The sequence below is a fragment of the Aquarana catesbeiana genome, linkage group LG05 (genome assembly GCF_042186555.1).
Source record: "Aquarana catesbeiana isolate 2022-GZ linkage group LG05, ASM4218655v1, whole genome shotgun sequence".
Taxonomy (NCBI): domain Eukaryota; kingdom Metazoa; phylum Chordata; class Amphibia; order Anura; family Ranidae; genus Aquarana; species Aquarana catesbeiana.
The window spans coordinates 473,412,906-473,436,891 of NC_133328.1; the positions used below are offsets into that span (position 1 = coordinate 473,412,906).

At 44.9% G+C, this 23,986-nt stretch overlaps 1 protein-coding gene across 1 annotated transcript in view; it reads right to left on the minus strand.

Annotated features, from left to right (window-relative positions):
- Nucleotides 1–9,550, minus strand: part of USP14 (ubiquitin specific peptidase 14) — an 81,508-nt gene extending 71,958 nt beyond the window's left edge. The window contains exon 1 of the mRNA XM_073631443.1: nt 9,353–9,550. Within this exon, the coding sequence (XP_073487544.1) occupies nt 9,353–9,368 (16 nt within the window). The 5' untranslated portion in view covers nt 9,369–9,550. The remainder of the gene's footprint in view (nt 1–9,352) is intronic.
- Nucleotides 9,551–23,986: the final 14,436 nt, after the last annotated feature.

Here is a 23,986-nt window from a genome sequence, read left to right on the forward strand (position 1 = left end):
CAAGTCGCATGCCAAAGTCGAATCATGCAAGACGGCGATCCGACTTCAATGATAGTCAATGGGCTGAAGTAGGATCAAAGTCAGGCTGAAGTAGGATCAAAGTCGTACCAAAGTAGTACAGGGAGCATTTTCAAAGTCAGACCGACTTGTGTCGGACCTGTTAAGACGGCTCCCATAGGGAAACATTGATTTTCACACGTCATGCGATATGAGCTCCCAATATCGGAGCGTTTGTCGCACTAGTGTGAATCCGGCCTTATTCAGTTGATCGGACATGATTTGGAAAGGCACACGCCTGTCTATATAAGGTCCCACAGTTAAAGCGGTGTTCCAGCTGGAAAAAAAAAAACGAAAAAAAAAAATCTTTTTTAAAATCAGCAGCTACAAACACTGTAGCTGCTGACTTTTAATAAGGACACTTACCTGTCCCGGGAGCCCCTGATGTCGCGCCCCCCCCCCCCCAGGCCGATCTGTCCACCGCCATTCCAACTAAGGGAAACTGGCAGTGGAGCCTTGCGGCTTCACTGCCGGTTTCCAACTGCGCATGCACAAGTCCCGCGGCGCTTCATGAATGGCCAGCTTGTCTTCTGGGACCTGTGTGTGTCCCAGAAGACAACGGGGGTGCTAGTCGACGAAGAGGATGCGACGTCCTGGGCCGCAGCCGAATCAGAAGTACACTTGTACTTGCAAAATAGTACTATTGGAAAAAAAATAAAAATAAAGTCAATATCCAAAAACGAGGGGTGGAGAGGCGGACTTTCGTTTAAGACCACCTCTCAAAAGTGAGTGGAACTCCACTTTAACAGTGCATGTCAGAGCACAAACCAAGAAATGAAGTCCAAGGAATTATCTGTAGACCTCCAAGACAGGATTGTATGGAGGCACAGATCTGGGGAAGGGTACAGAAAAAATGCAAAAAAAGGTCACTGCCCCCACCTATAACAACTGGTCTTAACACTGGTCTTGCTGTGAGGACCAGTTATAGGTGGGGGCAGTGACTTTTTGTATTGTTGACATATTGGTCAGGCAACGCACTGACACCTTTGCTGCCATTGTGCAATGTGCTGGGTGCTCAGTGTGCTCCTGCGCCTTTAAGGAGGGTTGGGCTCCCTCCAGTCATCTGCCCCTCATCTATCCATTAGAATACATGTGCTCCCACTGTGAAGACTCTTTAAAGTTAGAGTTAGGGTCTGCAGGATACAGGGTGCCTTGCCGTGGCCTGCAGCTTATGCATGTATTTGCAAATGTGTGCAACTAAACCCGTTTTTAACGCATACTGTTAGGTAGGTAATTTGGTTGGTCGCAGGCTGGTTGGCAAGTTTAGCTTGGAAATTCTTTGGTTTTATTTTAGAAGGGTACAGAAACAGCTCTGTCCCATAGTGCACAGTGGTCTCTTAGAGCTGCACGATTCTGGCTAAAATGAGAATCACGATTATTTTGCTTAGAAGATAGATCACGATTCTCTCACGATTCTCGCGGCGTAACATCTTTCACATTAAAACAAAAAAAATTGGGTAACTTTACTGTTTAGTTTTTTTTTTTTTTTTTTTTTAATTCATTGAAGTGTATTTTTTCCCCAAAAAAATGCGTTTGAAAGACCGCTGGGCAAATACAGTGTGACATAAAATATTGCAGCAATTGACATTTTATTACCTAGGGTCTCTGCTAAAATATATATAATGTTTGGGAGTTTTCTAGCAAAAAATATTGATTTTAACTAAGTGGTTAAACTTCCTGCATTTACAGGCTGTTAAAAACTTGGCAGACTGCCTGTATTTTTTTTTCACACAGAAGTTTATCCCTTTGATCTAAGAAGGAAGAGTTAGTTACAATGTTTCATGTTAAAAGCTTGACAGACTGCCCTGAATCTGCAATAGAGATAGTCAGGGGTGTTGAATCGAGATCACAATTTTTTAACGAATAATTGTGTAGCTCTAGTCCCTATCATTCGTAAATGGAAGAAGTTTGGAACCACCAGGACTTTTCCTAGAGCGGGCCGCCTGGCCAAATGAGCGATTGAGAGAGAAGGGTCTTAGTCAGAGAGGTGACCAAGAACCCGATGGTCACTCTTACAGAGCTCCAGCGTTTCTCAGTGGTGAGAAGAGAACCTTCCAGAAGAACCACCATCTCTGCAGCACTCCACTAATCAGGTCTGTATGGTAGAGTGGCCAGACGGAAGCCACTCTTCAGTAAAAGGCACATGACAGCCCACCTGGAGTTTGCCAAAAGGCACCTGAAGCACTCTGACCACGAGAAACAAAATTCTCTGGTCTGATGAAACAAATATTGAACTCTTTGGCCTGAATGGTGAGCATCGTGTCTGGAGGAAACCAGGAACCGCTCATCACCTGGCCAATACCATTCATACAGTGAAGCATGGTGGTGGCAGCATCATGCTGTGGGGATGTTCATCAGTGGCAGGAACTGGGAGACTAGTCAGGATCGAGGGAAAGCTGAATGCAGCAAATGTACAGAGACATACTAAAGATATGAAAGAAAAAAAAAAAAAATTGCAAATACTCACTTTCCCCTAGCGCTCATAAATTCTAATTATTAGTGCACAGAAAGATCAAATGCACTGGAAGCAGCTGCTATTGAAATTGCACAATATAAAATGATATGCCTAAACTTCCCAACAGAGACAAAAGCATTAGCAGCGCTAATCAGGTGACACGCAGCTGGCATCGACTGGAGGGGTGAGGCCAAATCCTGGAAGAGTTGGTTGTCAGGCTATGCTAGGACAAGAGCCAAGTGGTACTGAATACCACTGATGAGAGGAGGATCATTACACTCAGCGAAGTCTGTTGGAAGAAGGCATTTGTGCTTAAAAGAAAGGTAGAGAGAAGTAGAGAGCGCTAGTCGGGATAACAAATGGAGTGCAGTTGGTATCACGCCACATGGGACAGAAGCCAGCACTATAGAAGAGGAATCGGATTATTCGGCTCTTCCTCCAATCCCTCTGCATTGCACTCTGATGCTATGGGATGGCAAGTTAGCAAGCTCAGGCCACAATCTACCAGTTACCCATCTGCGATCTACTGGTTGATAACCCCCAATCTAAAGTGAGGGGATCCCTGGTAGTCAGCAGAACGAGTGGCCTCATTGGAAGATATCCCCACTATTTCTGTTCTGGGGACAACCCAAAATTTGGGATTTTTATTTAATTCCACTTTTGAGGAGAATGGTAAACAGGACAAATAGAGAGAGGATGACTTTCCCTAACGGGGACACGGACAGCAATAAAAACCTGACGGATGTTAGAATCCCCCCCCCCCCCCCCCCCCCAAAAAAGTTGAAATACCCACCCAAAGAGCCCTTTCACACTGAGCCACGGGCAGCGTTAGCAGTAAAGCGCCACTAGTTTTACACCGATCCTCCACCACGCAAAAGATGCTGCTTGCAGGACTTTTTCTAACGTTCTGCAAGCGAACTGCCCCAGTGTGAAAGCACTCGGCTTTTACATTGGGGTGGCAGGGGAGGTGTTTTTCAGGTGCAATTTTTAGCCCTTTAGCACCTGAAAAACTCAGTGTGAAAGGGGTCAAAAAGTGTTTGAGCTCTCCCACATATCATGCACACTGCCCTAAGGTCAATAATTGTAGGGCCCTTATTCACAGTTCACTCTAAACTGATGACCAGCAGAGGCTTTGAAAGTGTCACCTATAGGGCACACAATTTTAACGTGTGACATGTTGGGTATCTATTTACTCGGTGCTAGAGCCGAATATTGGCATAAATCAATCAAAATAGTTAACTATTTTCAGAATCGATTAGTTGCTCAGCTGGTTAGTTGGCCTGCAAAACAGAATGCATTATTTGTTTACATGTCAGAAACTACAGTACAGCGCACACACACACAGCTCAGTACATCATCCATACATATCAGTATACACAGTGCAGCACACATACAGCTCAGTACATTGTTCATACATGTCAGTAAGTGCCTGAGAACTTGTGAATGTGTGAGGAGCAATGCCTCATGGGACATGTAGTCCTGGACAGGAGAAGGAAGTGAATGATTCTACAGGAAGACATTTTTTTTTACTTTGCTAAAGGGGCACTCAGTACTATATTTTTAATAGAATCTAACTATAGCTCACCTAAAAATATTCATATGCGACAGTGCTGCAATATATATATATATTCCAATGTAAGATATTGAATTGGTTAAGTCTAAAATTACATAAGAAAAAGTCCATTTAAGGTGCTCTTATGTGGATGAAAAGTGATTCACAAAACATCAGCGCTTCATATGGTGATCTCTTCCACACAAAAAGCTGTACCCCTCTTACCAGAAAGGCTGGATCCCAAACTAGAAGGATCTACGTGAATGTGAGTTACGGACATTAGATTGTAAGCTCCTTGAGGGTAGGGACCGATGTGAATGTACAATATATATGTAAAGCGCTGTGGAAATTGACAGCGCTATACAAGTACCCTAAATAATAATAATAATCGAACTCGCTCATGTCAATGTTGGCCAGCTGGGGTATTCCACTCCCAAGGCTCCTGTGAGAAAACTCCTTGGTAAGGTGTGTCAGCTTCACTCTGATACTATATAACTCTCAAATATGCCCGGCTCCACGAATCATCCTACTGCAGAGATTCTCCAGCATAGGGGGTTTAAGAAGGAAGAAACTTCACAGTGCAGTATGTAAAATTATCATTTAAAAGTAACCATTGCACTTACATGAAAACAAACGTTAGAAGGCAAAAAATAAAACACAGCCATGGACCTTGTCTGCATTCTGGTACGTGGTGACATCACATCAATCTGGCTCCACCCGACACGTTTCCCCATAAGAGGACTCTGCTCCCAGTCGATGCCTCTTACGGGGGGACATGCATCAGGTGCAGCCGAATTCTGTGACGTCACCATGTACCAGCCTGCAGACAAGGTCCATGGCTGCGTTTTATTTTCTGCTTTCCAACGTTTGTTTTCACGTAACTGCAATGGTTACTTTTAAATAAATGGTAATTTTACATACTGCACCATGAAGTTTCTTCCTTCTTAAACCACCTATGCTGGAGAATATCGGCAGTAGGATGATCCGTGGAGCCGGGGATATTTGAGAGATATATCGTGTCAGAGTAGAGCTGCACGATTAATCGTTAAGAATCGAGATCACGATTCTTCCCCCCTCGCGATCCTAACAAAGCATTTTCCCAATTATTTGCAGAATTCTCTGCTCAAAACGACAGCTGTCAAAAAAAAAAAAAAAAAACACACACGCACACCAGGCAGTCTGCCAAGTTTCTCAACATTACTCAGCTGCTAACTATAAACATTGTAACGCTTTGTTCTTCAAAGGAATGAACTTTGGTCTGAAATGAGGGAAGTTTAACTACTTTAAGACTAAACCTTTTTCTGACACCTGTTGAAAAAATACTTAGAAGCCCCAAATATATATATATATATATATATATATCTCTATCTCTTTTTCTCAAATAGGTGCTGGAACTCAACCACGACTCCCCAAAACCCCTCCCCCCACACACACCCTCCAAATCACATCAAATAGTGGGTATGGTCATATTTCACAAACAGTAGAAGGGTCTTAAAGGGGCATTAATCAGGATTGCATTACATACAGAGTGCAGAGTTAATGGGGGTTACACACAGAGTGCAGAGCTGTCACTTGTAAACACAGAAACCAGACTTCTGTGTTTACAAGTGATTGTGGTGAGCAGGCACCAAAGGGTCTGAGTCAGAGGTGGTAGAACTGAGTTCCACCAAGTTCCCCCTGAAAAAAAAAGAAAGAAAATATAAATATTATCTATCTATCTATATATATATCTATCTCTTTTTTTTTTTAAGCAGAGACCCTAGAGTGTTAAATGGCGGTTGTTGCAATATTTTATGTGACACTGTATTTGCGAAGCGGTCTTTCAAATACACTTAGATTTAAGAAAAAAATACAAACACTAAAAACAGTAAGTTACCCCAATTTTTTTGGTATAATGTGAAAGATGTTACGCCACAAGAATCGTGATCTTTATTCTAAGCAAAAACATTTGGATTCTCATTTTTCCCAGAATCGTGCAGCTCTATAACTGAGTGAAGCTGACCCCTTACCAAGAAGTGTTCTCACAGGAGCCTTGGGAGTGGAATACCTCAGGTGGTCGACATTGACACGAGCGAGTTAGATCCTTCTAATCTGGGATCCAGCTGTTCTGGTAAGAGGCGTACAGCTTTTTGTGTGGAAGAGATCACCATAGGTAACGCTGATGTTTTATGAATCACTTTTCATCCACATAAGAGCACCTTAAATGGACTTATTCTTATGATATCTTTTTGGACTTAACAATTTGTTGAATATCTTACATTGAAATATATTTAATGAAATTTTGTGGTTCATAAACTGTTGCGCTATTATTATGTGACTTAAAAATTGGAACTACCACTATTTTATTGTACAGGGCCTCTGCTTTCAGAAAATATATATATATATATACTACACGCACTACACGCAGAATTAGGCCCCGACTGCTACAACCCTGGCAAACAGATGACACCAGAAGTCTCAGAAAACGTAGCCGCGCTCTTGAGCGCCTGTGGCATAAGACTAAGACCCAGGAAGACTTCACACAATATAAATCTGCCCTCCTAAAATACTACTCCTGCCTTCACACTGCCAAACAGACCTACTTTATCACACTCATCAACACCTTCTCATCCAGTCCACGTCAACTCTTCTCTACCTTCAACACTCTACTCTGTCCTCCACTGCCTCCACCCACCAACTCACTCACTGCCCAGGAGATTGCCAATCACTTCAAAACTAAGATTGATACAATTCATGAGGAGATCGCCAATGCGCAAAAACCTCCCCCATGCAACACTCCATGTCCACAGATACAATCATTACTTCCCTCATTCAACCCTGCTACTACTACTGAGGTTGCTAAACTTTTATCTAGCACTCATCTAACCACTTGCCCCCTGGATCCTGTTCCCTCGCAAATGCTACGCTCACCCTCTGACTCGATTCTACGCTCTCTAACTCACATTTTCAACCTCTCCCTCTCTTGTGGCATCTTCCCAAACTCTCTAAAACATGCGCTAGTCACCCCCATACTAAAAAAGCCCTCACTGGATCCCACCAATCTCAACAACTTACGTCCCATCTCCTTACTCTCCTTCTCCTCCAAACTTCTTGAAAGACTGGTCTACAACCGATTAAGCGACCATCTGACCATGAATAAACTTCTTGATCCCCTTCAGTCCGGTTTTCGACCTCAACACTCCACGGAAACTGCTCTCCTTAAACTCTCAAATGACCTACTAATGGCTAAAGCCAATGGACACTATTCTGTACTACTTCTCCTGGACCTCTCTGCTGCCTTTGACACAGTGGACCACCCCCTCCTCCTCAAAAAACTCCACTCCTTTGGTCTCCGTGACTGTACTCTTCGCTGGTTCTCATCCTACCTATCCCACCGCTCCTTCAGTGTCACTTACAACTCTACTTCCTCTTCTCCTCTTCCTTTTTCCGTCGGGGTCCCCCAAGGTTCTGTTCTCGGACCTCTCCTTTTCTCAATCTACACCACCTCCCTGGGTCAATTGATTGCCTCCCACGGCTTTAAATATCATCTCTACGCTGATGACACCCAAATCTATCTCTCCACCCCCCAGCTCTCTCCATCTGTCTCCTCACGCATTACCAACTTATTAGCAGACATATCAGCCTGGATGTCACATCACTTTCTCAAACTCAACCTATCCAAAACCGAGCTCATGATATTTCCTCCCTCAGGTGCCACTTCCCCTGATCTCCCTGTCAAGATCAACGGCTCAACTATCAACCCATCTCCCCACGCCAAGGTCCTAGGTGTAATCCTGGACTCTGAACTAACCTTTCGACCCCACATTCTATCACTATCCAAAGCTTGCCGCCTCTGTCTTCGCAACATCTCCAAGATACGCCCCTTCCTAACCAATGACACCACAAAGCTTCTAATCCACTCCCTGGTCATCTCCCGCCTTGACTACTGCAACTCCCTCCTCATTGGTTTACCTCTAAATAGGCTATCCCCACTTCAGTCCATCATGAACGCTGCGGCCAGGCTCATCCACCACACAAACCGCTCAGCGTCTGCTACACCCCTCTGCCAATCCCTCCATTGGCTGCCACTCAGTCACCGAATTAAATTCAAGATACTAACTATAACTTACAAAGCCATCCACAACCTGGCCCCTAGCTACATCTCTAACCTAGTCACAAAATACCAACCTAATCGTTCTCTTCGCTCCTCCCAAGACCTCCTGCTCTCAAACTCCCTTGTCACCTCATCCCATGCTCGCCTTCAGGACTTCTCCAGAGCCTCCCCCATCCTCTGGAATGCTCTTCCCCAATCCGTCCGATTTTCTCCTACCTTATCCACTTTCAGACGATCCCTGAAAACTCATCTCTTCAGAGAAGCCTATCTGGCCCCCACCTAACAACTGTACATTTATCTTCTCAATCAGCACATCACCCACAGCTATTACCTCTTGTATCTCTTAACCTTCCCTCTTAGATTGTAAGCTCTAAGTGAGCAGGGCCCTCTGATTCCTACTGTATCAAATTGTATTGTATTTGTACTGTCTACCCTCAAGTTGTAAAGCGCTACGTAAACTGTTGGCGCTATATAAATATTGTATAATAATAATAATAATATATATACACTGTCTGGGGGGTTACGTAATTTTCAGACCTAGAATGATTTTTTTTAATGTGTGCAAAAAGAGGCTCTGATAGCTAGCTGGTGTTGGGTGGGTGGGGGGGGGGGGGGGGGGGGTGGGGTGGGGGGGGGGGAAATCACGCTCCACCTGTCCCGGGCCAGGGGGGTTACCTAGGAGACAGAGGTTGTTAGATGAGGGGGCGCATCTTCATAGAGCTGACATATACCACAGCCAGCAGGGATATGCAATTAGCGGACCTCCAGCTGTTGCAAAACTACAAGTCCCATCATGCCTCTGCCTCTGGGTGCCATGCTTGTGGCTGTCAGAGTCTTGCTATGCCTCATGGGACTTGTAGTTCTGCAACAGCTGGAGATCCGCTAATTGCATATCCCTGCGCATAGCGCTTCACCAGAATTCTGTCCATTTTATAACTAAAGACAAATTACACTTTGAAATGGAAACTTAGCCACAGGCACTCCTTTATACATTTTGCTTTACTTCTGTCATAACTATGAACTTTCCTGAGGCAGAACTCCCTCTGAAATAGACCTAGCGCTGTATGGAGGCTTTACAGCCCTCTGGTATAGGATAGCGCTACAGAGAAGGTACTAGTCGGTCTCCCCTGTGCCACCCAGCCCCCTCAGACCTGAGCAGCCCGTCCCCAGCCACGTGCCCCGGGGTCTCCGGTACCTGTATACAGGGGCATGATGGGTATTCGGGGCGTAGGATCGGCTCACGGGGCGCTCTCTCTCTCCCAGGTTCATTCAAACAGGGCCCCGCACAGCAGTGACGCTGCGAAATCACACGCTGCTCCGAGACATCAGCCAATCATACCGCACCGCCTGGTCACCTGAGCAATCACAGGTCCTTGCTGCCACACCCCGGCCAATCAGAAGCAGGCAAATTTGACTGCCGGTGTTTCGTCAGATTAACAGCTGTCCAATCACAGTATTGTCGCCTTTCCGGTGACCCGGAAGTAATTGTGTCGTCATTTCCCTGCGTCACATGGGTGTTAGGAGTCCGGGTGAAGAGGAAGCCGAGTCTGACAGACGCCCGGGAGATTCAAATGAGGTCGTCCTTTTCGTAATTAGACCTCAGCGGACAGAGGCCCTGTATAGTTTTGTTCCATAATTGGAGGGGGTTCTGGTTCTCTGAAGAAGTGCTATGGAACATGCGAAAAATCTGTGAGAATAGCACAATGTACTTGTGATGTCGTTAGTCCTTTATGGCACATTGGCACCTCACATGCCTAGTTGCCAACATTGTAAAAACATTTTAAGGGACACTTTTTTGGCTGTAGGCGGGGTCTTGTTATAATTAGGGGGCGGGACATGCATTTATGGGCGTGGCATAGGAAAAGTAAAAATGCTTTGCGGTTTACGAGAAATAGTGGGCATGTCTTAAATGGGCGTGGCTCAAAGGGGGTGTGATTAGTGTCTGAGATGAAAGAGGGATGGAGGGACAGCAGCCCTAGATCCTACACAACAATAGAAATATGTGTATTCTAGAAAGTTTAACAATCAGCAGATAAAGATACTCCAAATACCTGGTGTTAGCACTTCAATCATCCCGGCACCATGGTTGTTATGGTGTCAGGATTATTGAATTGCATTATTTCTATTATTACATTGAAATATAAAATGAAATCATTCAACTCACTATAATGCTGAATCAGTGGTATCCCTGAGCGTGTCACCTGACACGTCGCTTGCCCCCAGCAGAGTCCGTTCTTGCATCAGGTGCCCCCAGCAGAGTCCGTTCTTGCATCAGGTGCCCCCAGCAGAGTCCGTTCTTGCATCAGGTGCCCCCAGCAGAGTCCGTCCTTGCATCAGGAGCCCCCTTTACATCAGGTGACCTAAGCGGAGCTCCCCCTTACATCAGGTGTCCCGAGCAGAGCCCCCCTTACATCAGGTGTCCCCATTGGAGCCCCCCCCTTACATCACATGTCCCCAACGGAGCCCCCCTTACATCACATGTCCCCAACGGAGCCCCCCTCACATCAAGAGTCCCCAGCAGAGCCCCCCCTCACACCAGGAGTCCTCAGTAGAGCCCCCCTCACATCAGGAGTCCCCAGCGGAGCCCCCCTCACATCAGGAGTCCCCAGCGGAGCCCCCCCTCACACCAGGAGTCCTCAGCGGAGCCCCCCTAACACCAGGAGTCCCCAGCAGAGCCCCCCTCACACCAGGAGTCCCCAACAGAGCCCCCCTCACACCAGGAGTCCCCAGCGGAGGCCCCTCACACCAGGAGTCTCCAGCGGACCCCCCCCCCCACACCAGGAGTCCCCAGCGGAGCCCCCCTCACATCAGGAGTCCCCAGCGGAGCCCCCCCCTCACATCAGGAGTCCCCAGCGGAGCCCCCCTCACACCAGGAGTCCCCAGCGGAGCCCCCCTCACACCAGGAGTCCCCAGCGGAGCCCCCCCTCACACCAGGAGTCCCCAGCGGAGCCCCCCTCACATCAGGACTGTCTGCGCACCTCAAGTTTTGACCTATACATATATGTACAGTAGGTCAAACAGTGCTTGTTTCTTAAATATAAGACTGCTCCTCCTGTCTGAAGAGAACAGGATGTGGTTGCATAACATGGAGAGAACTTGTAGGAGTGGGGAATTAGGTAAGTTAAAGTCCTTTTTACTGGTACCCTAGGCATAAATAAGCATTTAACACTTGCAAGATGGGGGAGCCCCAATGAATCTGAGGATTTTTCTTTTCCCTGGATTTCAGCTTTAAGGCAGTCATATTCATTTAAATGGGCTGGTAATGCAACTTAACGTAATAAAAATCAGAAATGACTCAGATTTGACTTTTTTTATTGCAGTACACTACAAAACATAGCATGTGCTTTGTTGTGTGCTGAATTTGAGGTATATGCTTGCCATTATAACAGTGTAGTAAGGTGCCAAGCAAAAATCATGACTTTGCAGCAACATACTGTAAAGCATACATCGTAACTTGTGGTACTGTAACATAGCAATGTGAATGAGCCCTAAAATAATACCTGCAGAAGAAAAAGTATTGACTTCCCTTCACCCTTGATTTATGTAAGACACAAATGAATCGATAAGAAATTGCTTTCCTGACTGTATCCTAGGGATACTTGCAAAATGCTAATACTGGATAAACGTGCACTCTTGACTATTCAGGGAAAACAATTGAATTACCTATTTGGGTAATGTAGCGCCCTGCTCCTGTTGATCAGGTGCTTATATGTAAATTTAGTGGGATATCTGTTCTGTACATAGTTCAGATTTAATCTATGGCTAAATTAGCCTCTGTTCCAGCATTGGCTGTGTTGTGTGCAGTTTCACACTGTCGCCTGTAGGGGTCGTTGTCACCACAGGCTAGTGTTGAAAAGCAACAAGCTGAAATGTATTGAGTGCTCTTCTTTCTCAGAGGTAACACAGCAGAGGTGGTCCACTGCTATGCAATCTGGGAGAGAGTACTTAAAGGGGCAGACGCCATTTTTGGTTCTTTTTTCACCTGCTGGCCCTCCTGGCCTAAAGGTATGTGATGGCTTCCTTTCAGCCTCCGGACCATGCTGGCCCGAGGCTTCCTTACTATAAGTGGGCCCAGAGGTCTTCTGGGGCCGCTGGTTTAGAGGTGGTCCTGTGCTGTCTGTCCTGTGGGAAGAAGCCAAGCAATTGAGAAGATCCAGGGGAGGACTCATCTTGGAGAGGACCGTGCGGAAGCCTGGCGTCTCAAAAGGGGCCTGGTGACTCAATTGGAGGATGAATCCTAACCTAACGTACAGCACAGTACTGCTGGGTCGGCTTAAAGGTTCTGGTACTGTGTTGCTGTTCATCTAAAACCATTACGTCCTGTGGCAGAGGATCGTATAGCTATTTTGTTCCTTTAAAGTCTGTGGCAGAAACTTTTTGTTCGTGCTCCATTCCAGCTGCTAGGTTAGTGAGAGAGACCTATCCGGGTGGGCAAAGATCTTTGGACTGAAGGTATGTTCATCTCTAAGATCTTCAGTTCCTCAGTGATCTGAAAAAGGTATTTGAACCTCCCTTTCTACCTCTTCACTGCTACTTCTTTCAAGTTTTTCATTAAAGCATTGGAAAAATACTAAAGTGACTGGTGCATAGATTGTTGGATACAAAGCTCAACATGGACTCTAGGTTCCTGATGTGGTGAAATTACAGGTAAAGGGGGTGACGGTAACAACCCAATTTACTTCAGCAGCTCCTTCGGGGGTTAGTGCTACAGTAATATACATTTATATTACCCAAATAGGTAATTCAATAGTTTCCCAAACTTTAGGGTGTAGGAAAATAGATCTGAAAATAAAATGTAAAAAAAAAATTAAGTTCTGGTAACCTAAACGTCAAACTACATTGATGCTAGACACCGTTACTAATACAGCCTTGTTGTATGTTCAACTATCTAATTTATGGGAAACATTAGTGGGGTTTTTTTAATGAATAATGGTTATCTTCGTAATAATAACACTGACAGGTACACAGGGACAGGCACACATCCCCCAACGTGCGGGCTCTGCAATGTACTCACCCGGCAGCACACCCAATGTACAAAAATTTCATCTGACACACGGGGCGGCGGCAGATGATCACATCCTTGTGTTCAGTGGAGAGCGGGGAGGGGCCGCCAATCCCTGCAGCCAATAGGCTTCAGTGTACAATAGAATTTTCTATTTGTACACTGAAGAGAGAAGCCGATTGGCTGCCCCTCTCCTCTGCACTGAACACAAGGAAAAATAACACTCGTGGTGGCTGTGGCGGCCATGTTTGTGTAGCCGCTGCCGTTTTTTAGCAAAAACATTCCCGATTTTCTCGGGACAAACTCAAAACCCCAGGAAAATTATCAGGACAAGCTTAAATCAGGACGAGGGTCCCAAATTCGGTATTGTCCCCGGAAAATCGGGACTGTTGGCAACTATGCACATGTGGCCGGCAGATGCGGGTTATTGCGTGCTACAAACCACATGAAATTCAATGTCCAGAAAGCTGTGGAAGCTTCTTTGGCATGTTTGCCACACACATACTCACCGGCCACTTTATTAGGTACACCTGTTCAAGTTCATCTGAGCTTTTGCTGTGGCTTCCTTTTGCCTGGTTTCCACCATTGCTATGGCAAGGGAACTCTCCTGTGGCTCATTTACAGAGTAGAGTGAAGAGGGTAAGTGATAAAATGTTTTTTCTTTTTTTTTTACAGTAACAGGCAGACATTCAGGGTGAATCTTGCCCATCTATGTCCCAGGTCCCTATATATGGTCCTGGCTTCACTAGTCACGGTGGGTAGTACTCAGGAGTCTGGGTTTCATAGGGATGGACCATGACCCTGGACCCATATAGCACCCTGAGACTAAGTACATGCATTACACAAAGTGCAGCAGTTACTGCCCATTCAGGATCCAATGGCCAAAGCAACATGACGATGCATCCCCACTGCGTGGTACGGTTCCCAAGGTTAAACTTCCTGCATCATATGATGTCCACCCAGGATGGGAGAGCTCCTGCCTGGCTGTCATTTGTCTATAGGCCGGACAGGAGCTCTCCCATCTTGGGTGGACATCATATGACATCCTCCCAAGATTGGGCAGTGCGATCGTTCACACAGCAGATTACAGATCAGTGTATCAGGCCGCTGCCGATACAATGTGACCAACCACAGCAGATCACATGAAAATTGTACACAATGGATGGCTTCCATTCATACCTGTGTTCTGAATAGACAAGCTCCGTTCTGAGCTCTCCCTCACAACACAAATTTATCTTGCGTGTCAGAAAAACTTCTCAGAAGTGACTCATGCTTGATAGCAGAGCAACAAAGCACCAGAGAGGACTGACACTTAGAGCTTTGGAGAGAGATAAGTATTGCAGATGTATGTGCTAACACTGCAGATGTATGTTCTTTGCTCAGATTCCATGACTAGGTTTACAACCACTTTAATGATATTTTTGTGTAAATTGTACCACTTCAGGCAAAATCACATACCTGTACGTCATTTGCTTGAAGTGCCTATACCGTTTTTCAGAGCTGGCGGTCAGCTATCTCATGATAACAACCGATGCGGCTAATGAGCCGCTCGGCCGTTATCATAAGGATCAGGAGGGGAACCCCCCCGCAGTTCTGCCTCGATCTCCTGTCTGTTCCGGCTGTTTGGAGTCCCGAACGAAGCCGGAAACGGTTTTGATCGGGTCTCGTATGTAAAAACACGGAAGCAACTTCACTTCCGGTTTACTCGGCTGCCAACGGCGCCGATTTAGAAAAAAAAATTACAGTATTCTAAAATGCAGGTTTTGGCGTTTTGAATACTTTGAAGTACAAAGGAGGGATTTGGGGTATTTTAGACCCCCGATCCCTCCATAATGAGTACTTTTCACCGCCTATTACTGTCACAAGGGATGTTTACATTCCTTGTGACAGCAATAAAAGTGATCAGATTTTTTTTTTTTTTTTTTTTAAAGGGACAGTGTTCAATTAAAAAAAAAAAAAAATAGGAAAAAAATTTTTTTTATTTAAAGCGCAAGCTCACGCACCAAAGAAAATGCATAGGTAAGTCGCGCCCACAAATGTAAACAGTGTTCAAATCACACATGTGAAGTATCGCCGCGATCATTAGAGCAAGAGAAATAATTCTAGCAAAAGAGCTCTGTAACGCTAAACAGGTAACCGTTAACAATTTTTAAACGTCGCCTATGGAGATTTTTAAGTTCCATAGTTTGTCGCCATTCCACCAGTGGGTGCAATTTTTGCATGTTAGGTATCTATTTACTTGGCGTAACATCTTTCACTATATGCAAAAATATTTGGCTGTTTTCTTATTTTTTCCATTCAAAAAAGTGTATTTTTGAAGGACCTTGGCAAGCAGGAGTGTAAAGCTTATACGCAGTGCGTACAGAGCGAGGGGTTGTGAGCTTTTCTTAGTGTTGACTGCACACTTTACCAGGGCGGTGGCAGCTTCATGGGTGGCCTGTTCAAATGTGTTAATGGAGACCACCATCTGTAGGCATGACGGTCTTCCCAGAGTACCTTCCTAAGGCATTATAGAGTGGACCCTGGTGCATTGTCGTCCGTAGACTTTGGTAGAAGATCTATCCAATCTTCTGTCATGTTATAAATAAATTTCAAGCAGTACCCACCCTGTCAGCTAGTCTTTTATCACTAGCATGCTGCCATGTTGGCGTCAGGAAAACAGAAAATGTTATCAAATACTTACTGTAGTTTTCCTTTCCTGATGCCAAACCATGGCAGCATACAAGCCCACCCTGTATGTTTCGTTATGTGGCTTGTTACAAAGAATGGGGGGGGGGGGTAACTAACGACTCCCTTTTTTATGCTATTCACTGGTCCTGAGGGAGTGGTCAAGAGGCGGAGATCTATCACTAGAATGCTGCCATAGTTTGGCATCAGAAAGGAAAATTACAGTAAGTATTTGATACAATTTTCCATTTTATGATTATGGACAACATGTGGCATGCAAAGCCTCTTTTGCTCGCACTCGACTCCCTCCCCATCAGCAGAGCAGCACAGGGAAGTGTCAGTGAGACACTAATGCATTCCAATTTCAGAATTCCCCACACCTGCACTGAAGGGGAGCCACTGTGCCTCCACACATTGTAAAAGATGGGAAACATTGTTTGGTTCTCTAACTTTGCTGTAGCTGTGATCGCCAGCTTTTGTGATGGGGAAGAGATTGGGTGCAGTTCTGCTAAGGGGGGGGGGGGGTCCCTGTTTCCAGGTGGAGGAGGACTGTCTTGGCCACTGCTAAAGCCAATCACAGTCCTGCTAGCCCCTTCCACCATCTGGAGGAAGATGACTCACTTGGTTGCCACTACCAATCTCAGAAAGAAGGGATTTCACTGTGATTGAGAAAACCACAATCAGGTGACAGTTTGTGGAATTACTGTTGAGCTTCTGAGAACTTTGTTGAAATTATGCCTGAACCTTTGTGTCACTTACTACTGAACCCTTGCACTCTGTGTCCCTTTAAGCCACAGCCACTATTCAGCACAATGTAAATCACACCCAACTACTTTTTCTCAGCTGCGGGGGCCCAACTTATGATCCTGCACACAGGCTCACTGCTTTCAGAAAATGCCCCTGACCTGAGGTTATCATTGCGCATCCAATCCATATGCTTGTAGGTGACATCACCTACAAGCACGTGGGCTGGATGCGAGAGGTGGATCAGCAGGATGAGTGTGCCAGGACAGGTAGATGTGTCTCATCTCGGCTTCCTTTCACCACTCTGCATATCACGCATATCATTGGTGAGAAGAGGGTACAGTGGTGGAGCAGATGAGCAGCAGGGTACAGCGGTGGGGAAAATGAGCAGGAGGTGTTCAGAGGTGGAACAGAAGAGCAGGAGGGTACAGCGATGGGGCAGATGTGCAGGAAGTTACAGTGGTGGAAGAGATGAGAAGAGGGGTTCAGCAGTGGGACAGAAGAGCAGGGGGGGTACAGTGATGGGCCAGATGAGCAGGGGGTTCAGTGTTGAGCCAGATGAGAAGAGGGGGTTCAATGTTGGGGCAGAAAAGCAGGGGGGTAGAGCAGTGGGGCATATGTGAAAGAAGGTGTATTGGTGGGGCAGATGAGCAGGGGGTTACAGTGGTGGGGCAGAAGAGCAGGGGGTACAGAGGTGAGACAGATGTGCAGGGGGAACATTGGTGGGGCAGATGAGAAAGCAGGTTACAGTAGTGCAGCAGATGGGTTCAGTGTTAGGACAGATGAGAAGGTGATTCAGTAGTGAGACAAGAGCATGGGGATACGGTGGTGGAGCAGATGTGCAGGAAGGTACAGTGATGGGGAAGATGAGAAAAGGGGTACAGTGGTGGGGCAGATGAGCAGGAGGGTTACAGTGGTGGGACAGAAGAGCAAGGGGGTAGAGTGGTGGGACAGATGAGCAGGGAGGGTTCGGTGTTGGGCCAGATGAGAAGGGGGTTACAATGGTGGGAAAGATGAGCAGGGAGTTACAGCGGTGGGGCAGATTAGCAGGGGGTACAGAGGTGGGGCAGAGGAGAAAGGAGGTACATCAGTGCAACACATGAGCAGGGGGTTACAGTGGTGGGGCAGAAAAGCAGGGGGAACAGATGTGCAGGAGGTACAGTTGTGGGGAGGATGAAAAATGTTGTTACAGTGGTGGGGCAGATGACCAGATAAGTTCAGTTTTAGGACAGATGAGAAGGTGGAGCAGATGTGCATGAAGGTACAGTGGTAGGGCAGATGAGAAAGTGGGTTACAGTGGTGCAGCAGATGGGTTCAGTGTTAGGACAGATGAGAAGGTGATTCAGTAGTGAGACAGAAGAGCAGAGGGGTACAGTGGTGGGGGAGATGTGCAGGGTAGTACAGTGGTGGGGCAGATGTGCAGGGGGTTACAGTGGTGGGGCAGATGTGCAGGGGGGACAGTGATCTGAGGTGTGAAGGGGCATGAACTGGGGCTCATCTGAGGTGTGGAGTTGCAGGAATTGGGGCTCATCTGAGACGTGGAGTTGCAGGAATTGGGGCTCATCTGAGGCGTGAGAGTGTAGAATGTTAATTTCTCACTACTAAAGTAGTTTACAGCATTTACTTTATAAAAAATCCTTTTCGTGATTGAGAGTGTGAAGTTGACTTATTTTGTTATAAAGTCGGCACTCTTAACCACTTAAAGACCAGCCTCGTTTTGGATTTTAGGTGTTTACATGTTTAAAACAGGTTTTTTTGCTAGAAAATTACTTAGAACCCCCAAACATTATATATTGTTTTTTTTCTAACACCCTAGAGAATAAAATGGCGGTCATTGCAATACTTTTTTTTGCACCGTATTTGCGCAGCGGTCTTATAAGCGCACTTTTTTTGGAAAAAATTCACTTTTTTGAATAAAAAAATAAGACAACAGTAAAGTTAGCCCAATTTTTTTTTTATATTGTGAAAGATAATGTTACACCAAGTAAATTGATACCCAACATTTCACGCTTCAAAATTGCGCCCGCTCGTGGAATAGCGTCAAACTTTTACCCATAAAAATCTCCATAGGCGACATTTAAAAAAATTCTACAGGTTGCATGTTTTGTGTTACAGAGGAGGTCTAGGGCTAGAATTATTGCTCTCGCTCTACCGGTCGTGGCGATACCTCACATGTGTGGTTTGACCACCGTTTTCATATGCGGGCGCTACTCGCGTATGCGTTTGCTTCTGCGCGCGAGCTCGTCGGGACAGGGCGCTTTAAATTTTTTTTTTTTTTTTTTTATTTATTTTACTTTATTTTATTTATTTTTTCACTGTTTTAAAAAAAAAAAAAAATTGGATCTCTTTTATTCCTATTACAAGGAATGTAAACATCCCTTGTAATAGAAAAAAGCATGACAGGTCCTCTTAAATATGAGATCTGGGGTCAAAAAGTCCTCAGATCTCATATTTAGACTAAAATGCAAAAAAAAAAAAAAAAAAAAAGTCGTTTAAAAAAATGACACAAAAAAAATTGTGCCTTTAAGAGAAGTAGGCGGAGCCGACGTAATGACGTTGCTCCGGCCGTCACATGGTATAGAGACGGGTGGGGGCCATCTTGGCCTCACTCGTCTCAGTACCTAAGCGGTGACAGGTCCCGATCTCCTCCGCCGCTACCGACGGCTCCGGTAAGCGGCGGAGAGCACGGGAGAGCGGCGGAGGGGGGGGTGGCACCTCTCCCGCCGCCGATAACGGTGATCTCGCTGCGAACCCGCCGCAGAGACCACCATTATCGTGTACAGAAACGCCGGCCCTAAAGATGGATACCTCGGTTGTGGCAGCAGCTGCTGCCGTTACCGAGATTTCCATCTTTAAAAAAATGACGTATATATACAGTGGCCGGTCTTTCTTTGAGAACATTTTTTCAGCACACTGTGCTCAAAAGGTTGCCTGCCCCTGACATACACTCTATTCAAGTAACTCTTCTATATTTGCAAATAATTCAGAAACAACAAATGTTCATTTACTCTCCTAACTGGTCATTATTCTTAAAGCTGGGAAGAGCAGATAAAAAAAGTTTAACCACCTCAATGCAGGGCACTTTCACCCCCTTCCTGCCCAGGCCATTTTTCAGCTTTCAGCGCTGTCACACTTTGAATGATAATTGTGTAATCATGCTACACTGTAACCATGTGAATTTTTTTTATTATTTATCATCTTCACACAAATAGAGCTTTCTTTTGGTGGTATATAATCACTTCTGGGTTTTAAAAAGACTGAAAATTTTGAAGAAAATTTTTTTTTTTTTAGTTTCTGTTAGTAAATTTTTCTCCTTCACTAATGGGCGGTGATGAGGTGGCACTTATGGTCACTGATTAGGTGGCACTGATGAGGAGGCACAAATATGCTGCACTGATGGGTGCTACTGATGGGCACTGTATTGTAATCAGGGCACTGATGATTAGTGCCCTGATTACATCCCTACATGTCCTCTGTGAGGAGATGCCGCTGATTGGCTTTCCTCTCCTCACACTTTGTCAGTGTGAGGCGAGGAGCACTGATTACCGGCATCTCCTTTACATATCTTCTCCCCAGATGCAGTTGTGTGAAACAACTTAACGCGTAGGGATTGGCCGGATAGAGCCGCGACCGGAAGTGACGTGAGAAGGCGAGGAAAAACGCCTAATTTGTTCCCTGTATTTTTAAACTTTTCTTTGTGTAAGAGTATAAGCTTTTTAATAAATTGTTTTCTTAGTTCACCAAACATACTGCACTATCAGAGGTCCCTTCTTTTCTCTGTCCCCTCTCCATTGAGGTACTGCCCCACATTATATGAGTACAGATTACATTAATCGGAAAAGAAACAGAGCTGTAACATAATACACAGAGGAGGCACGATCATAACACAGCAAAACCAAAGGATCCTTCCAGTGGAGGCGGAGGGTACTGCATCTTACAACCAGCACTGAGGGAACAGAGCAGCATCATATACAAAGGAGGAATGACCACAATGCAGGAGAATTAAGAATCCACCCAGCGGTGACTGCGGGTACTGCATAGTATAGCCAGCGTTGAGGTAAGAGTCCCGTGAGACCTCACTACTAAAGGAACCACACTAAGAATATTGGGAACAACAAACGCACTCAACTTAATACGTATAGAACGTTTAATCTTCCATTTAACATAATTTCTTGGACCTTATATATTATTATTTCTCCATTTTTATTCACTATTTAAAGTTAATCTGTATCGAGTACAGCCACAAAAGCTCTCTTTTCCATTTATAGTCAACCTCGGTGCTGAGAGTTTGATGCCCTGCCATTGTGCCATTGATCCATCTGACACCGAGGCCCCCAATATCTCAACGTAGCGATATTATCTGGTTCCTTGATGGTGGTCCGGAGTAACCATTTTTAACAGCCTACCCAGACCCTCTGTAGCGGGGGGTCATGGGTCTCTGGTAAGCGGCCAGCATTTTCATTGGTGATGGTGGATCAGACACTTTATTTCTAATCAAGATTTTTCCACATCTTTATTAACACTTGGGTGACCATCTTATCAACTTCATGGACTTTTTAATACCCTATAATTTTGCACTGTTGCACATGAAAATGCACTTTTGTGTGTTCATTTAATGTATACGTCTAGTAATGTGTACTATATACTGTATATGTTTCATATACCTCTTACGAGGTTTTTTTCCTTTTTTTGATGATTAATTGTCATCTGCACAGTTTGTTTCATTAGCGCAGTTCCATTTTTTAAATTTTTAACTCCTTTACATATGACCAGCTGTGATTGGAGTGGTGGGCGTGGCTCTTTACAGAGATCATGGGCTCAATGTGTCCTAGCAACACGGCGCGGCCGCGATCTGCGTGCCCTGCGGGTGTGCAAGAGTGCCTGTTCTGGGACGCCGTATGGCCATACGGCGTCCCAGAACAAGAGCCACCCCGCTGTCATTTGATGGTGGGCTGGCGGCAAGTGGTTAAAGAAAAAACTTTCTGAAGCTGGTTTAATCCAGAGAGGGAGAAATAAGAGTCAGTTTGATTTGAAAGTGGAAGTTCAGCCAAAACCTAGCTAGTGCTAAACCTTATCTATGTAACCCTGTAAAGAAGAAATGGCAGCATTTTTATTGGACAGCTGGGGCTAATGGTACTTTACCATTGGTCCAAGACTCCAAGCTGTTCATTGAGCTCAGTAAATTTTTTTGAGCGCAGCCTTTAAGTCTGCTGCAAACAGAGTGTGCCAGCTTGTATTTAAACTGGCTGCTTTGTATGTAGCTTCTGACAGGCTGCGCAAGGAGTCCGTATCTCCGGAACCATAGGTCATAGGGAACCATAGGGTAGGACTTAGACTACCTACCCCCCAAATTTGGGGTCTCTGTGACCTCAGGTCGCAGAGCTACAACCCTCGCTCGATTTTATTTTATTTTTTTATGTTCATGGCTCTGCCTCCCCTGAATGCAGGTCCCTGCTTGAAAGTCTACATAGGATAAGTGGTATGTTGAGCAGAGAAATGTCTGGCAGCACAGACTTCAGGCCCACATGAGGAGCTTTCTTGAATCTGCCTTATGTTACTCAGAAGGTAAACTATGTGAAATGCGTGATATTAGCGTAGTTGCAGCATTTCCTGGGATGTACACAATGCATTAGAATTGCTCTTTACCGTAAAATGATTTTTGATTCAATAAACAGAGTTATAATGCATGTTATTTTCAGATCTTAATAGTGAGCAGAATAATCACTATAGCTTAGAGCAGTGTTTCTCAACTTCAGTCCTCAAGGCGCCCCAACAGGTCGTGCTTTCAGGATTTCCCTCAGATGAAACTGCTGTAGTAATTACTAAGGCAGTGAAACTGATCCAATCACCTGTGCAAAATAACGGAAGGCCTGAAAACATGACCTGTTGGGGCGCCTTGAGGACTGGAGTTGAGAAACACTGGCTTAGAGAACTGAGAATAATTTGTGTTTAACAAAAACATTTAGCCATTTATGTTGAATGGGCATCCACCTTTATTACATACGCAGGCTGTTTCTTGGTTTGTTGTTCTGCACAGCAAATGTGCATTCCTGTTGCTCAGTCTCATCGCAAGTTTATCGGTTGATCTTAGCTCATTATTTGCTCAGGCTTTTCTTTTGTAGCACTACACAGTTATTGTTATTAAGGCCCCATTCACCCCCTGTGTATTTTAGGTGAGGTACACAAAAAATAAATCCTGCTTGCTGCATCTTCGATGCGATTTCATGAAAACGCACCAAACAGATGTGAAGCGGCCCTTACTGTTGCCCACACTCTATGCAAGTCTCCCAGTCCTGCTTGAATACATTTCTCTGTCTAGGTATGATAGGTTCTATGCTAACTGTTATCTGCAAGTGTGATCATTGCATTCATATTACACACTTACAACCACTAGAGGGGAATCTACAATCTGTTCACATCATTTCTATATAACATACAATGATACAAATATTGTATTTGGTATTGTAGGTTTATAAGCGTAAAAGTCATATCAAAACTACTTTCAAGTATGTTTTCTAACAAACTAGAATGTGTTATGCCCCGTACACACGGTCGGATCTTCCGATGGAAAATGTCCGATCGGAGCCTGTTGTCGGAAATTCCGACCGTGTGTGGGCTCCATCGGATTTTCCGACACACAAAGTTTGAGAGCAGGCTATCAAATTTTCCGACAACAAAATCCGATCGCGTCAATTCCAACCGTGTGTGGCCTGTTCCGACGCACAAAGTGCCACGCATGCTCAGAAGAAATTCTGACATGGAACAGCTCGGTCTAGTAAACTTAGCGTTCGCAATGGATACAGCACTTTCGTCACGTTGCAATGTTAAAAATGGTTTAATACAGCGCACTCTCTTCTTCTTTATAATGTGAGAAGAATGAAGTAGTTTTGCTGCTCATATTCACACACACTTCTCACAAACTTCTTTCTTTATTATTTAGCGGGATTCCCTTAATATATTTTGATTTGTCACATCTGACAAAAATTATTTATTTTTATTTTTTTAAAGCCAGTTTTTTATGGATTTAATGTTTGTATTTTTTCAAAGGCTGATCTTTGTTTAATTTTATTTTTAGTTTTACTCCATAATATTTTTGTGTGTGTTTTGTGTGTCAAGTTACCACAACACCATTGATATCTTTTATTATTTAATCTCAAGGAGATTGCTTGGTGTTGGTGTCCCTTGTTAATTTCACATTGTATTTTTGAAATGTACCTGAATCCTCACAAACAAACTGTCCTTTTTGAAGGAAAACACACATAGGCAAGTATAATTCAAACCAAAATTCCTTTATTAAGGGCTCAGAACCAAACAAAGAGGGAGGCAACGCTGGAGAAACAGGAGAAATTAGCGAAGACTTGGACCCCCAGGGCAGTCATCAATTCTTGAACATCAAAATTGGTGGCCTGAGGAGTC